We start from the raw sequence: 12,351 nt of genomic DNA, 5'->3' as shown, positions 1-12,351 counted from the left end.
CTAATACTTGCTCATTGCCTTTGTTCTTCTATTTTTCTTTGTTCTTGTATCTGTATACTTCATATTATCCCATTTTCTACTATCTTCCTTTCACTTTGGGGGATTGAACCTTGGGACTTGTACATGGAAGGTGGATACTACATACCAGCCTAATCTTTCTTCTTTTAACGTAAAAAGTCTGCTTATAGGACAAGCAAGGTAGCGAAGTGGAACAGGGCTTGCATTACATGAATGAGGAGCTGGGTTCTATTCCTCAGGTCCACATGCACAGAAAAACCTGGAAGTGGTGCTGTGGCTCAAGTGGTAGAATGCTACACTTTAGCAAAAGCAGCTCAGGGACAGCACCTGGCCTCTGAGTTCAAGCCTAAGGACCAGCAAAACAAAACATGTGCTCATTTAGTCAATGCTTCCCCTGCAATTTAAAAGACAAACTTACCGATGACTTTAGTTCACTTTCAATACTACTGTCCTCCTTTCCACTGAGTGCAGGGGCCGCACACGGAAGAGACTCTCTGCCTCTGCTGTCACTTGTAAACTAGCTGTTGTACAACAGTAAGCAGCAACACATACATTTCTGTTCTTATTATTTTGCACACAATGGGCTTTGTGAAGGTAGGTGAAAATAAGTGAAGGAAACCTTTCCTTTTCACTTATTGGTTGTGATTGTAATGGATCTATCTTGCTGAGGACTTAAGTCTGACACTCTTGTCATTTGAGTTCTCTCTGAACTACTTTTCAATTTCTTTTTAGGACACACACACACACACACAAATATCCTGAAGAATTTTAACTAGTTCATCAGACAATAGTTTTACTAGCAATTCTTCTTGTCCACAGCAATTGTATCATCTACATAAGACAAGACAATTACATTAGGCCACTGGCTTAACTTGACTAACAGGTCCCTGTGTCAACAGTCAGCCCTCCTGAAACCTGGGCACACCATGTCCCATGCTGGAGGTGCCATGTGGTGCTGGTGGTGTACTGATGGGTAGCACAGGCCCTGATCTGGGCTCCTTACTCCTGTCCCAAGGGGCTTGCCAGGCTTGCATATTACATGAAGACTTTGGCACTGTGCTCCTCTCCTCGGCTGGCTCCTCACCAATCTTTTCTTTCCTGTACCTTCCATTTTGAGTTCTGGCCTAGACTATGAGCCCAGCCAACTTCCAACACACCTGATGAAGTCTCCACATCAAACTTTTGGTAACAAACATTTAAATTAGAATTCACATATAAAGATTTGGCTTGGTTTTGCTCAGACCCCATGGACAAGTGAAGAAAAGATGGTTAGCTGTGGATGCCCCAGGTAGTGATTTTCTCAAAGTACTGACAACTCTATAACAGGGACTTTATACAAGGATGTTTCTGATCAAGAAAACTGAAAGAAAAAAATGTAAAAGAACCTCACAATTCATTGAGGAAACTGTAAAGAGAGCTAAGGGTAAGATGTTTCTCAAAGGAGCGGGAAAAATGTACACTTAATACTATGCTAATTATGGGAGGAAAAATGACCTAGAGGTGGACAACACTAAAGATATAAGTGGTCAAGGTAATGGAAGGAGGCCTTGGGTGGTCCCTGAGGTTCTAGTGAAAATCCTATGAGAGCCTTGTTCAGTACCCACTGTGCTCAGTATCCCAGCTTCTGTCCATTCCAGTCACTGTGAGATGCATCATTCCAGGTTAACCTCAGGAAGAAACAAGGATTCACCGAATATCCTGCTCTCTCATTGGGACCAAGATTGCTTGGGAACTGGAGGGTTTTGGTTAAATACTTAGATCTCTAGAGAGCAGATTCTTCAGGGTCATGACCTTGGGTCATATGAACTGCCCCTGCTGATGATATGACTATGTTTGTATACTTTATCCAGTAACATTCAATGAATGGCTATTGAAAATAATCTAACTTAGAGTTGAAATCTTTGAACAAAGGCAGAATTCTTCTAAAGCCTAACTTTGGTTATTGCTACAGGATGAAACTTGTGGTAGGACCATTGATATTCTCAAAAATTGTATAACTTAACCCACTCTTAGTCATTAGGTCCAGGGTGAACATGTACCCAAGTCATGGTTCACCACTTCTCTTTTCAGGACATAGGAGCTTTTAGAATGAGCAGAAACTAAACATCCACTCATTCACCCCAGGGAGTGGCCTTGAAATAAAGTGCAATCCATAAGGGAAGAACAGCAAAAATGCTTCTACACATCTGGACAGAAAAGACTGAAAAGAGTATGTCTCCTACATCTGTGTGCACACAGTAGAAGACCATTGTGTTCTCGTTCAAATATATTGGTATTCTGAGATCTTAAATAATCATTATTGATTCCTTATGATACTGTTTCAAGTATACTGAAATATTTGGCCACATTTTATATGTTGAGATCTCTCTTGGAATGTCTAATTCCATACCTTACAGATGGGGACCACATTGTCCTAGATAGTAACTTGATCCTCTGCAAGGACCTATGAACCAGTCAGAAACATAAAGGTATATGCATGTGCATTCACATGACAAAAGATACCAAACTATTTGTGACAATTTATCATTACCCAGGCTTATAAGATATTTCAATTCAACTTCAATTGATGGACCATGACTATACCCTATGGAGTATTTTAGGTTTCTATAGGAATGGAAACTTTCCTACAGGAAGGCCAAAGAACCCATTTTTACAAAATATCTTTCCTGGCCTTGAAGTTCTTTCTACTCAGGGCCTGGGTACTGTCCTTGAGATTTTGTAATAAAGGAACAAATGTGATGACAGTCTATCCACATGATTCACAGCACTACTTGTGGGAAATTTGGTGAAAATTGTTGGTAACAGTCTCATAGCATTTCCTACCTAGTTGGTCTTTCAATTGTGATTTTAAACCTCATACTCTTGAGCAACTAATTCCAATATGAAGTACCAGTACCCTGTTAGATCAGGAGATCTTAACTATTTGATCCAAGCAGGACTCATGGTGTCCACAGAATAGGATATAAAATTAATAACATCATATAGACATAGGCAAAGGTCCTTTTGCAATCTCAGTAAAGTTATCTTTTTTTTTGCACAGATCATATTAGTGGCGGTCAGGTTGAATTCAGGGGCAAAATTTGTGAGGCTTCCTTTACCTTCTATTCCAGATGCCCTTTTGTATCATTGATTTTTCACCTTAGGGTCTTGCTTCTGTGTCTGGGCCTTTCAACACACTAATTTTATAATTACATATCACAAGTAGCAAACAAAATAGGCACATATGACCAGATCCATCCTTTTATTGGCTAAGATACCATTTTCATGAAGCTTTTGCATGGGATGGCCTACAAATACTATATTTCTAATTTCAGCTTCCTGAGTAGCTATGATTCCACACATGAGGGAGTGTAATTGCTCATTTGAAATAACTGGTTTTAAATTAAAAGAAGGAAAGGGTACTTTACCAATTCAGTGACCAGTAAGTCCCTTACCTTTTGAGGTCAAGCAAAAGTGTTGGCCAAATGATAATAACAAAAATAATAAAATCAAAAATAAAATGTTATCATCAGGGCTACTTTGAGTGAATGTGGTATGTTGGTTCATGTCTTTCAATTACAGCTATATGACAGACCTAGGTAGAAGGGACTCCAGTCCATGAACCATCCTTTACCAGAAAGCATCCAGTTTGTAAAAATGGAAGAATGAGCTATATCCAAATGGCCGGTGTGTGTGTGTGTGTGTTTGTGTGTATGTGTGTGTGTTACAAGTAGGAAGCCATGTGGGAGAATGAGCTATATCCAATGGCCGGTGTGTGTGTGTGTGTGTGTGTGAGTGTGTGTGTGTGTGTGTGTGTGTGTGTGTGTGTTACAAGTAGAAAGCCAAGGGCCTGCCAATCTCCCTATTATATTTAACTAGGCCTCAGTAGATAAGCAGAAGAGTGAACAGTGTGACGGAAGGGGTTAAGCTAGCAACCTAGCTAAATCTGGCAATGTGAAGTCCACTGTCCTTATCTTGTAAATGGAATCCTGGCCAGGATTTAAGGATTCTCTTTGAAAAATTAAAATAAATACCAAAATTGTTGAAAGGACAGGAATCGTGGGGCAAAGCACTGAATGAAACCTCTTATTCCCAGAGAGAGATGTTTTCAGAGAAGCCCACAGGGCTCATGCTTTGATTCCTAGCTTTTATGGAGGCCAAGATGAGAGAATCTCCTTTGAAGCCAGCTCTGGTTGGCCTCAACTCAGTTCCTGTGTTGAACACCTCATATTGGCACAAAAACATTTCTTCATGAAAGTGTGAAAGTAGAGCTCTTCATGTAACGAAACTGCTCTAGACATATGTAGAATGACTGGCTTATATAGGATCTGGAGTCTTGGTCTTGGTTTACTAATTAAGCACTTTCTGATGTAACAGATATTTTTTCTAAATGCCTCCAGGATATCTTTAATTACATAACTATACTGTGGCATCTATCTTGGCTCTAGAAATTCTAAATTTAGGTCAACCTTTGTGTTTCTGTAAAAGAAGACAGTATATTTGTTGGAAGCCACATTTGGGAAGATGGAATACTGGAGTCTTTATTACACAGCTAGCAGTCTGCAAGCAGCCTGATGTAACAAAGACTTGCAGTCCACAAAAACACTTAGACAGCTTGGAAACAGGACAGAAGAAAAAAAATAAAAACAACACTAAGAATCCAATCAGCAAAATATGGATACAGGTGGAACCATTGCAACAATAAGTACACATTGTCATGTCAGAAACAAACTTTACAACTTTGGGGGTGGGGGCGGAGGATTGAGTGCGAGGCCAGAAGGCTTGGAAGGATGGGAAGGGGAAACAAAGGAGGAGGCTGCAATTCTTGATAAGAAATGTACTCATTATCTTTCCCATGTAATTTTAACCCCTCTATACAGTATTTTTACAATAAAAAATAAATTAAAAAAAGAAAAAAAAAGAATACAGTGAAAATCTAAAAGAAGAAAGAAACCAATCAGCCCCGAGAGAGTGCTGAATTGACACTCTATAATGACCAGAGACAAGCCAGGAGACAGGACACAGGACATGATCACAGAGACATGTACCATGGCATCTAGTGCCACTGCTGTTCCAGCCTAAATAGGGCCTAAGCAGGAGGCAGGTCCACAGGAAATTCCAGTCCGAGGCACTGGACTAACAGATTGAGTAACATATCAGCCAAATGCTCACCCCTGCTTCCAGGGAACCAGCCACAACCATCATTTGGGTGGCAAGTGATGGATGGGGGAATTTCCTTCCCCCTGCATGAAGACAAGATGCCAGACCCACCAGCCACACCTGACCTCATTAGTTAATATAACTGAATTATTAAATCAATTTATAAACTGTTACATCCTCTTTATCATTTTGTAAACAGTTCAAGAATTTGCTTTTTATAAAAGCCATTTTTCTTGAGGCCCACCTCTGAAAGAATAATTTTCACATTCACCAAAAATTAAACATTCTTCTTTTGAAAAGTTTATTTCTTCCTTCTTCCTCATTCCTTCCTTCCTCTTTCCCTCTCTCACTTCCCTCCTTTCTTGCTGCCTTGCTTCCTTCCTTCCTTCTTTCCATCCTTCGTTCTTCCCTTCCTCTCAGAGCCTAAAAGTGATGCTGTAGCTCAAGTGGCAGATGGTTTTATTTTTTTGTTAACTTCAATTTTTGAGAGAGATTAATCAATATCTTCGTGTGCTTGATTATTTCCTCTAATGTCAAATCTACTTTGGCCCTCTATGAGATAACACAGGTATAACACATCTTTAACACTAGTGTTTTATTATAGCTCACTCAGCAGAACAACTAAATGGGCTCAGAGTGAATCAATCATAAGTTGCTCATCACCAGTGATTAATTAAAGAAATGACCAAGCACTGAAGACATTTTGAAGTTCTCCCCCCCAAAGCAAAATGCTGAGACTCTTGTCTTTATTAATCCACCATATTTTTTAGAATATATATTTAATTGTAAAGATACTGTATAAATTGGTTATACTATTATATGAATTAGGTTATGAATACATTTCCTATCGAGCATTGTTACCCCTCTGAGAAAGACTTTACTACTATGTATGTACTGCAATAAGGACTAATATCTTCCAGTAGATCTTCCATTCAATAACTGAACTGGAATAAGTTAGTCATTTGTACAGTAATGCTGGATCACACATACAGAGGGGGACTTAAGGGAGCAATAGACAAAAAGTTGTTCTCATGTTCTTGCCTCCAATCATAACAGTCTTCACTCAACTATTGTTCCCCTAACCATGAGGGAGATGATCTGAATCCAGTCCCAAAGGGACAGACCTCATATTTCTAAGAAGAGTTTATCAAATTACTCTGACACACCATTCCTTAGTATAAAAGATGCAAGTTAATAACTTTAATCTCTGAATTACATGTTATAACTGGTTGTTTCCACACACTTTGGATAATATTGAAAGATACCATCCCCACTCAACACGATGAAAGTCTGAGAAATGTTGGCTCAAAGAAAGCTGAAGAATGAAGAATGGTTTCCTAACACACCTAGCTTACCTCTGCCATGAAGGATTTCTCTGTATAATTTACAGAGGTTTTCTGACAAAGATTTTCCTACATCGGGCTTCTTTCCTGGGTGAATGTTCTAATACTTGCTGAAGGTTGGCTTCTGGTTGAAAGACTTCCTCTGATGTTTATATTTACAGAGATTCTGTCATGTGTCCAGGTATCTGATACCTGTACAGATGGGACTTCTGGCAAAATGTTTTCTGTACTCGTAATTTCTTTCCTGTCTCTGCTCTCACATAAGGCTGAGGACTCAGTTCTGATTGAAAGTCATTTCACATATGTTCTATGCACTACTTTCTTTTCTCCTATGTGAGTCAGTTCTCTGATGAACATGAGGTATTCCTTTCTGATCAAAGGATTTCCACATTTGTAATGTTTTTAAGATTACTCCGCTGTGTGTCCCATGAACTTGGATCCATGACTACTTTGAAGAACTCTCCACAATTATTATATTTGTATTTTCTCGCCTGTGTCTGTTCTCTGATGCAAACTGAGTTAGGACTTTTTCTTGAAAGCCTTTCCATTTATTTTTCCTACATAGGATTTCTCTCCTCTTTGTTTGTGAGGGTGTGTCTCTGTGTGTCTGTGTGTTTTGTGTGTTTTATGAACCCTGAGCTGTGTTTTGTAGTTGGAGGACTCCACATCTGCTATATCATGAGGTCTCTATCCTGTATTGGTTCTGTATTGCAATTTCAATTTTCTTACAGATCAAAGACTTTCCCATTTGGTACAATCCTAAGTTATTTCATTTGTGTGAATCAACTTATGTGTGTTAAGCTGTGACCTCCAGGTCTTTCCACACTGGTTGCATTCATAAGGTTTCTCTTCTTGTGTTCTGTGATGGATGTTAAGTTGTGCCTTCCAGGTGAAAGAATTTCCATGCCTGCTACATACATAACATTTCTCTCTGGTGGGTTTTTTTTCTGACGGACAGAAAGGTGTATGTTCTGGGTGAAAGACTTTCCACATAGCTTACAATCATAAAATTTCTCTCCTGTGTGTGCTCTCTGGTTGACAGTAACATGTAGATCTTAGCTGAAATATGTTCTACAAATATGACATTCAAAAGGTTTCTTTCCTGTGTGCTTTCTGATGGACAGTAAGGTATGACTTTTTGGTGAAAGACTTTCCACACACATTACATTCATAAGGTTTCTCTCCTGTGTGTGTTCTCTCATGGACAGTAAAGTGTATCTTCTGGGAGAAAGACTTTCCACACAAATTACATTCATAAGGTTTCTTTCCCACGTGTGTTCTCTGGTGGACAGTAAGGTATGACTTATTGGTGAAAGACTTTCCACACATGTTACATTCATAAGGTTTCTCTCCTGTATGTGTTCTCTCATGGACAGTAAAATTCAGCTTCCGGGTGAAAGACTTTCCACACACGTTACATTCATAAGGTTTCTTTCCTTCGTGTGTTCTTTGGTGGACAGTAAGGTTTGACTTCGTGGTGAAAGACTTTTGACATATGTTACATTCATAAGGTTTCTTTCCTGTGTGTGTTCTCTGGTGGTCAGTAAGGTTTGACATCTTGGTGAAAGACTTTCCACACATGTTACATTCATAAGGTTTCTCTCCTGTGTGCGTTCTCTGGTGGACAGTTAAGTGTAGCTTCTGGGTAAAAGACTTTCCACACACATTACATTCATAAGGTTTCTTTCCTGTGTGTGTTCTCTGGTGGACAGTGAGAGTTGACTTCTTCGTGAAAGACTTTCCACACATATTACATTCATAAGGTTTCTCTCCTGTGTGTGTTCTCTGGTGGCCAGTAAGCTTTGCCTTGCAGGTGAAAGACTTTCCACAAATGTTACATTCAAAAGGTTTCTCTCCTGTGTGTGTTCTCTGGTGGACAGTAAGCTTTGATTTCTGGGTGAAAGACTTTCCACACATGTTACATTCAAAAGGTTTCTCATTTGTGTGTCTTCTCTGGTGGACAGTAAGGTATGCCTTACTGGTGAAAATCTTTCCACACATTTTACTTTCATATGGTTTATCTCTTGTGTGTTTTCTCTGAGGGACAACAGGGTATGTCTTCTCAGTGAAAGACCTTTTACATTGTTTATATTCTTCAACTACAGAAGACACATGAGGACTATATACAGCACACATCTTACCAAGTTCACTGAAAACACTCATGTTCTGACACCCAGTGACCTTTTCTGTCCTCATTCCTAAGGAGTTCCCATTACTCTTAATCAGTTCTGACTTACGTTTTGAGCTCAAATTAAAACTTTTTATAAATCTCAATTTTTCCTCCCCTGGGTTACTATTCATGACTGCTATGTCAGAGAGATATTTATTGTGACTTTCCTGACAGGTGCTAATCACATCCTCCATTTCTTGGACATCTAAAATGCATAACAGAAAAATAGACAAAAACATAAATGAGATCCACACATTCCTTACTGTAAAGGTATTTTCTCACATTTTAACTGTTACATGATTTTCAAATACCAAAGCATTGTTTCGTGCAGAATATAAACTTTTTTCTGCAACTTACTATGAATGTAGTCCTGATATTTTACAATGGAAAATAATGTTTTTCTGTATTTCACATTTTTCTAGGATATATTTACTGAAATTATTCATCTATGTACTCTTAATGGTTCCATTCTGAATCTCACTCTATGCCCAGCACAATTCATGAGATATTGTCCTGATCAGAGAATAGCAGCACTACCATTCTCCTATTTTCCTCCTACCTGCATAATACTATTTTAAAAGAAAATGAGATCTCCTTTTATATATTTATTATTGTCTTTTATCTTAAAGAATGACTTCTCTACAGGCAAAGAGAATTGCGAACAAATTTAGTTTGTCTCCACGTGAATTCTTTTTTTTTTTTTTCTCCACGTGAATTCTGGATTGACAATTCCTTGAGACAAAGGATCACCTAGTTCTCTGCCACACATGACTCAGGGGCACTAGGAATACTGTCGCTCTGTACAGCTCAAGATAAACAGACCAACTGGACTCAGGACCCATCATCACCATTCAAGATGCTTTAACTCACCTGTAAAATTCTTGTCTGAGGCTTCTCTTATCCATGGATCTGCACCTTGCTCCAGCATCACAATCAATTTGGGTTTAGGAACACAGTGCCCTGTGATTAAGAAATAGTGGAGAACAATTGCTCTTGCTGGGTCATCATTAATGTAAGGTCTCAGACATCCTGTCCATAAGGTTGCTCCTAAATCTAGTTCCTCAATTGTTTTTGGGAGGTTGGGGTCCAGTTCTGGGGCCTGAACTCTGGGCCTGGGCACTGTCCAGCAGATCTTTAGCTCAAGGCAAGCACTGTATCACATGAGCCACATCGCCAATATTTTTCTGCTTATGTGGTACTGAGGAATCAAACACAGGGCCTCATGCATGGAAGGCAATTCCTCTACCACTGAACCACCTTCCCAGCCCATGGTTTCTCAATTCTTAAGAGCTCCATGGTGGAATAGCATCCACCTTTGGGTTTATTTTGCCAACTGTGTAGCTTGAACTCAGCTCTTTTGCTAAAGGCTAGCATTCTACTAGTTTGAGTCTTTTCTATATTTCTAGTTTTTGAATGGTTAATTGGAGATAAGAGTCTCATGGTATTTTTCTACAGCTGCTGGTTTCAAATTGAAACCTTCAAATGTCAGCCTCTGGACTATCTAGGATTCGTAGCTTGAATCACTAAACGCTGTAGCAGGTTTGGCTTACAAATACACACTTTCACCTACTGATTTCCAGAGCATACTGTCCGTAGTAATATATGTTCTATTCTAGACTGTAGATCCACCTATAATAATTACCCAAGTCTGGGAAGTCAGTCTCCTATTAGTGGATCATAGCTTAGAACTTTTGTCCAACTATTGATTTGCCTTCTTAAAGAATGAGAATAAAATTAGCTCTTGAGTTACATATAATGAAGTTGAAGTTTTCCTTATTAAAAAAATGACACTTCCCATGGCCTAGAATCTTTCTTTTTTTTTTTTTTAGAAAATGTAGTGGTCCAAAGGCTTACATCTGTAATCCTACATTTAGTAGGTGAGATCAGAAGAGGCAGGCTTGAAACCAACCTGGGCATGGAAACACAGAATATACCCCAAAACAAAAGCCAAAATAGAATTGTGGCTCACGCACTAGTGTGAAAGACAAACAACACCAAGCTCTCAGACTTAAATTTGACTGGCTTATATACTAGCAGTTTTTTACCTGGGAATGGACTGGAATCTTCTCCCTAAATAAGATAAATAGTCTAATATCTACTAAAATAAAAGCACTTGATCTTCCAAGTAAAAATAACCTTTGCTCACCCAAGGACATGAGGTTGCTATAGGTCTCCAGCATTACATCTCTATGAAGGGTCCTCTGACCAGGATCCAGATCCTGCCACTCCTTCCAGGTGAAGTACACAGCCACATCCTCAAATGAGATCAGCTTCTGTAATGGCATATTTCCATCAAGAAATTAGACCTGGGTTATGAGAATTCCAACCTGGAAATTCATTATGCTGCAGGTATGCTTTGGTCTTACATACAATGTTTGCAGCTAGCTTTGTTATCTATTCACTGGGAGAATTAAATACCAAACTAGAAATATTTGACAATACATAAACCTGGTCATTAAAATACTCAGATTTACAGGGCACTGTTGACTTATGCCTGTAATCCGAGTTGAGGCTGAAGTCTGAGGATCAAGATTCAAGGCCAGCCCAGGCAGGAAAGTCCATGAGACACTTATCTCCAATAAACCACCAGAAAATGAAAGTGGCACTGTCACTCAAGTGGTAGCACTCACCTTAACCTGAAGAGCTGAGGGAAAACAACCAGACCCAGAATTCAAGCCCCAAGACCAATAAAAAAAATTACAGTTTCCATAATGCATGCAAGCACATTTCTGCAGCTAGCAATAGAGACAAGATAAAAACTCTAAGGAGACAATATTCTGGCATGATAATATTAAGTCTAAGGAGGTGTCTGAAAAATTATATTATCATTTTTGATAAAATTCAGTACATACCATGGTAAAAATGAATTAAACCAATATTTTTCCTTCATTTACACATACTGCCTCACCATAAATCCTATTTAGACCTTCTATTAACAAGTACTCTCAAAAGCAAGCAGCACACATTCAGGATTTCACATGGAATACAGAATATAGAACATTGCTAGATCTATGAAAAGCAGTGTCCACATGAATGTTCAAAAAACAGTAACAGTACTTGAGAAAGTAACTAATGATTGATTGGGCCCTTATAAGATTTAATTGAGTTCCCACATAAATATATCCATGGTTTACCATATTTGAATTAAATACTAAATATTAAAATGTGGTCATAAATACCCTAATATTTCCTTCCTATGTAAAAAAGAACTGCTACCATGAAATTTTGTAAACTTTGCCTACATTCTACAATACAAAATATAGGTGAGAGAAAAAAATGTTCCTGGACAAGGTTTTCATTTTAATAGGCCTTCATGGAAGGTGAAGGCAAATATCGGGAGGCTCAAGGAACACTCAAGATGACAAAAATGCTCAATATGACCAAATGCTAAAATGCGTCACATATTCCTGAGTCCTTTCTCCAGTAGATCTCTAAGGATATATTTTCACTTGTGTTAGTTAATAGTGAAATTCCTCAGAGATCAAAATCAATTAGTGAGTAAACATCTGTGAGATTTTGCGACAAGTGATATTTCTAATAGAGAACATATCGTCACTGTATTATTTTTTTTCAACACTAGTTCCAATCTTATACTGGCAGTGAATTAAAATATTCAAAAGTAGTGGGAAGGAAAAACAAAACTGAATAGCACATCAAATGAAGTTAGACCAACACAAAATC

At 38.6% G+C, this 12,351-nt stretch overlaps 1 protein-coding gene across 1 annotated transcript; it reads right to left on the bottom strand.

Moving 5' to 3' along the window:
* Window positions 1–444: 444 nt before the first annotated feature.
* LOC138811667 (zinc finger protein ZFP2-like) lies at window positions 445–10,955 on the bottom strand. The gene is given in 5 exon segments (XM_069999370.1): window positions 445–539; window positions 7,501–7,610; window positions 7,612–8,875; window positions 9,541–9,630; window positions 10,817–10,955. Coding segments are annotated over 5 exon segments (1,698 nt in total).
* Between the last annotated feature and the right edge of the window lie 1,396 nt (window positions 10,956–12,351).

This window comes from Dipodomys merriami, unplaced genomic scaffold, assembly GCF_024711535.1.
Source record: "Dipodomys merriami isolate MVZ:Mamm:240054 unplaced genomic scaffold, mDipMer1.0.p SCAF_547, whole genome shotgun sequence".
Taxonomy (NCBI): Eukaryota; Metazoa; Chordata; class Mammalia; order Rodentia; family Heteromyidae; genus Dipodomys; species Dipodomys merriami.
This window is presented reverse-complemented; position numbering and strand designations above follow the sequence as displayed.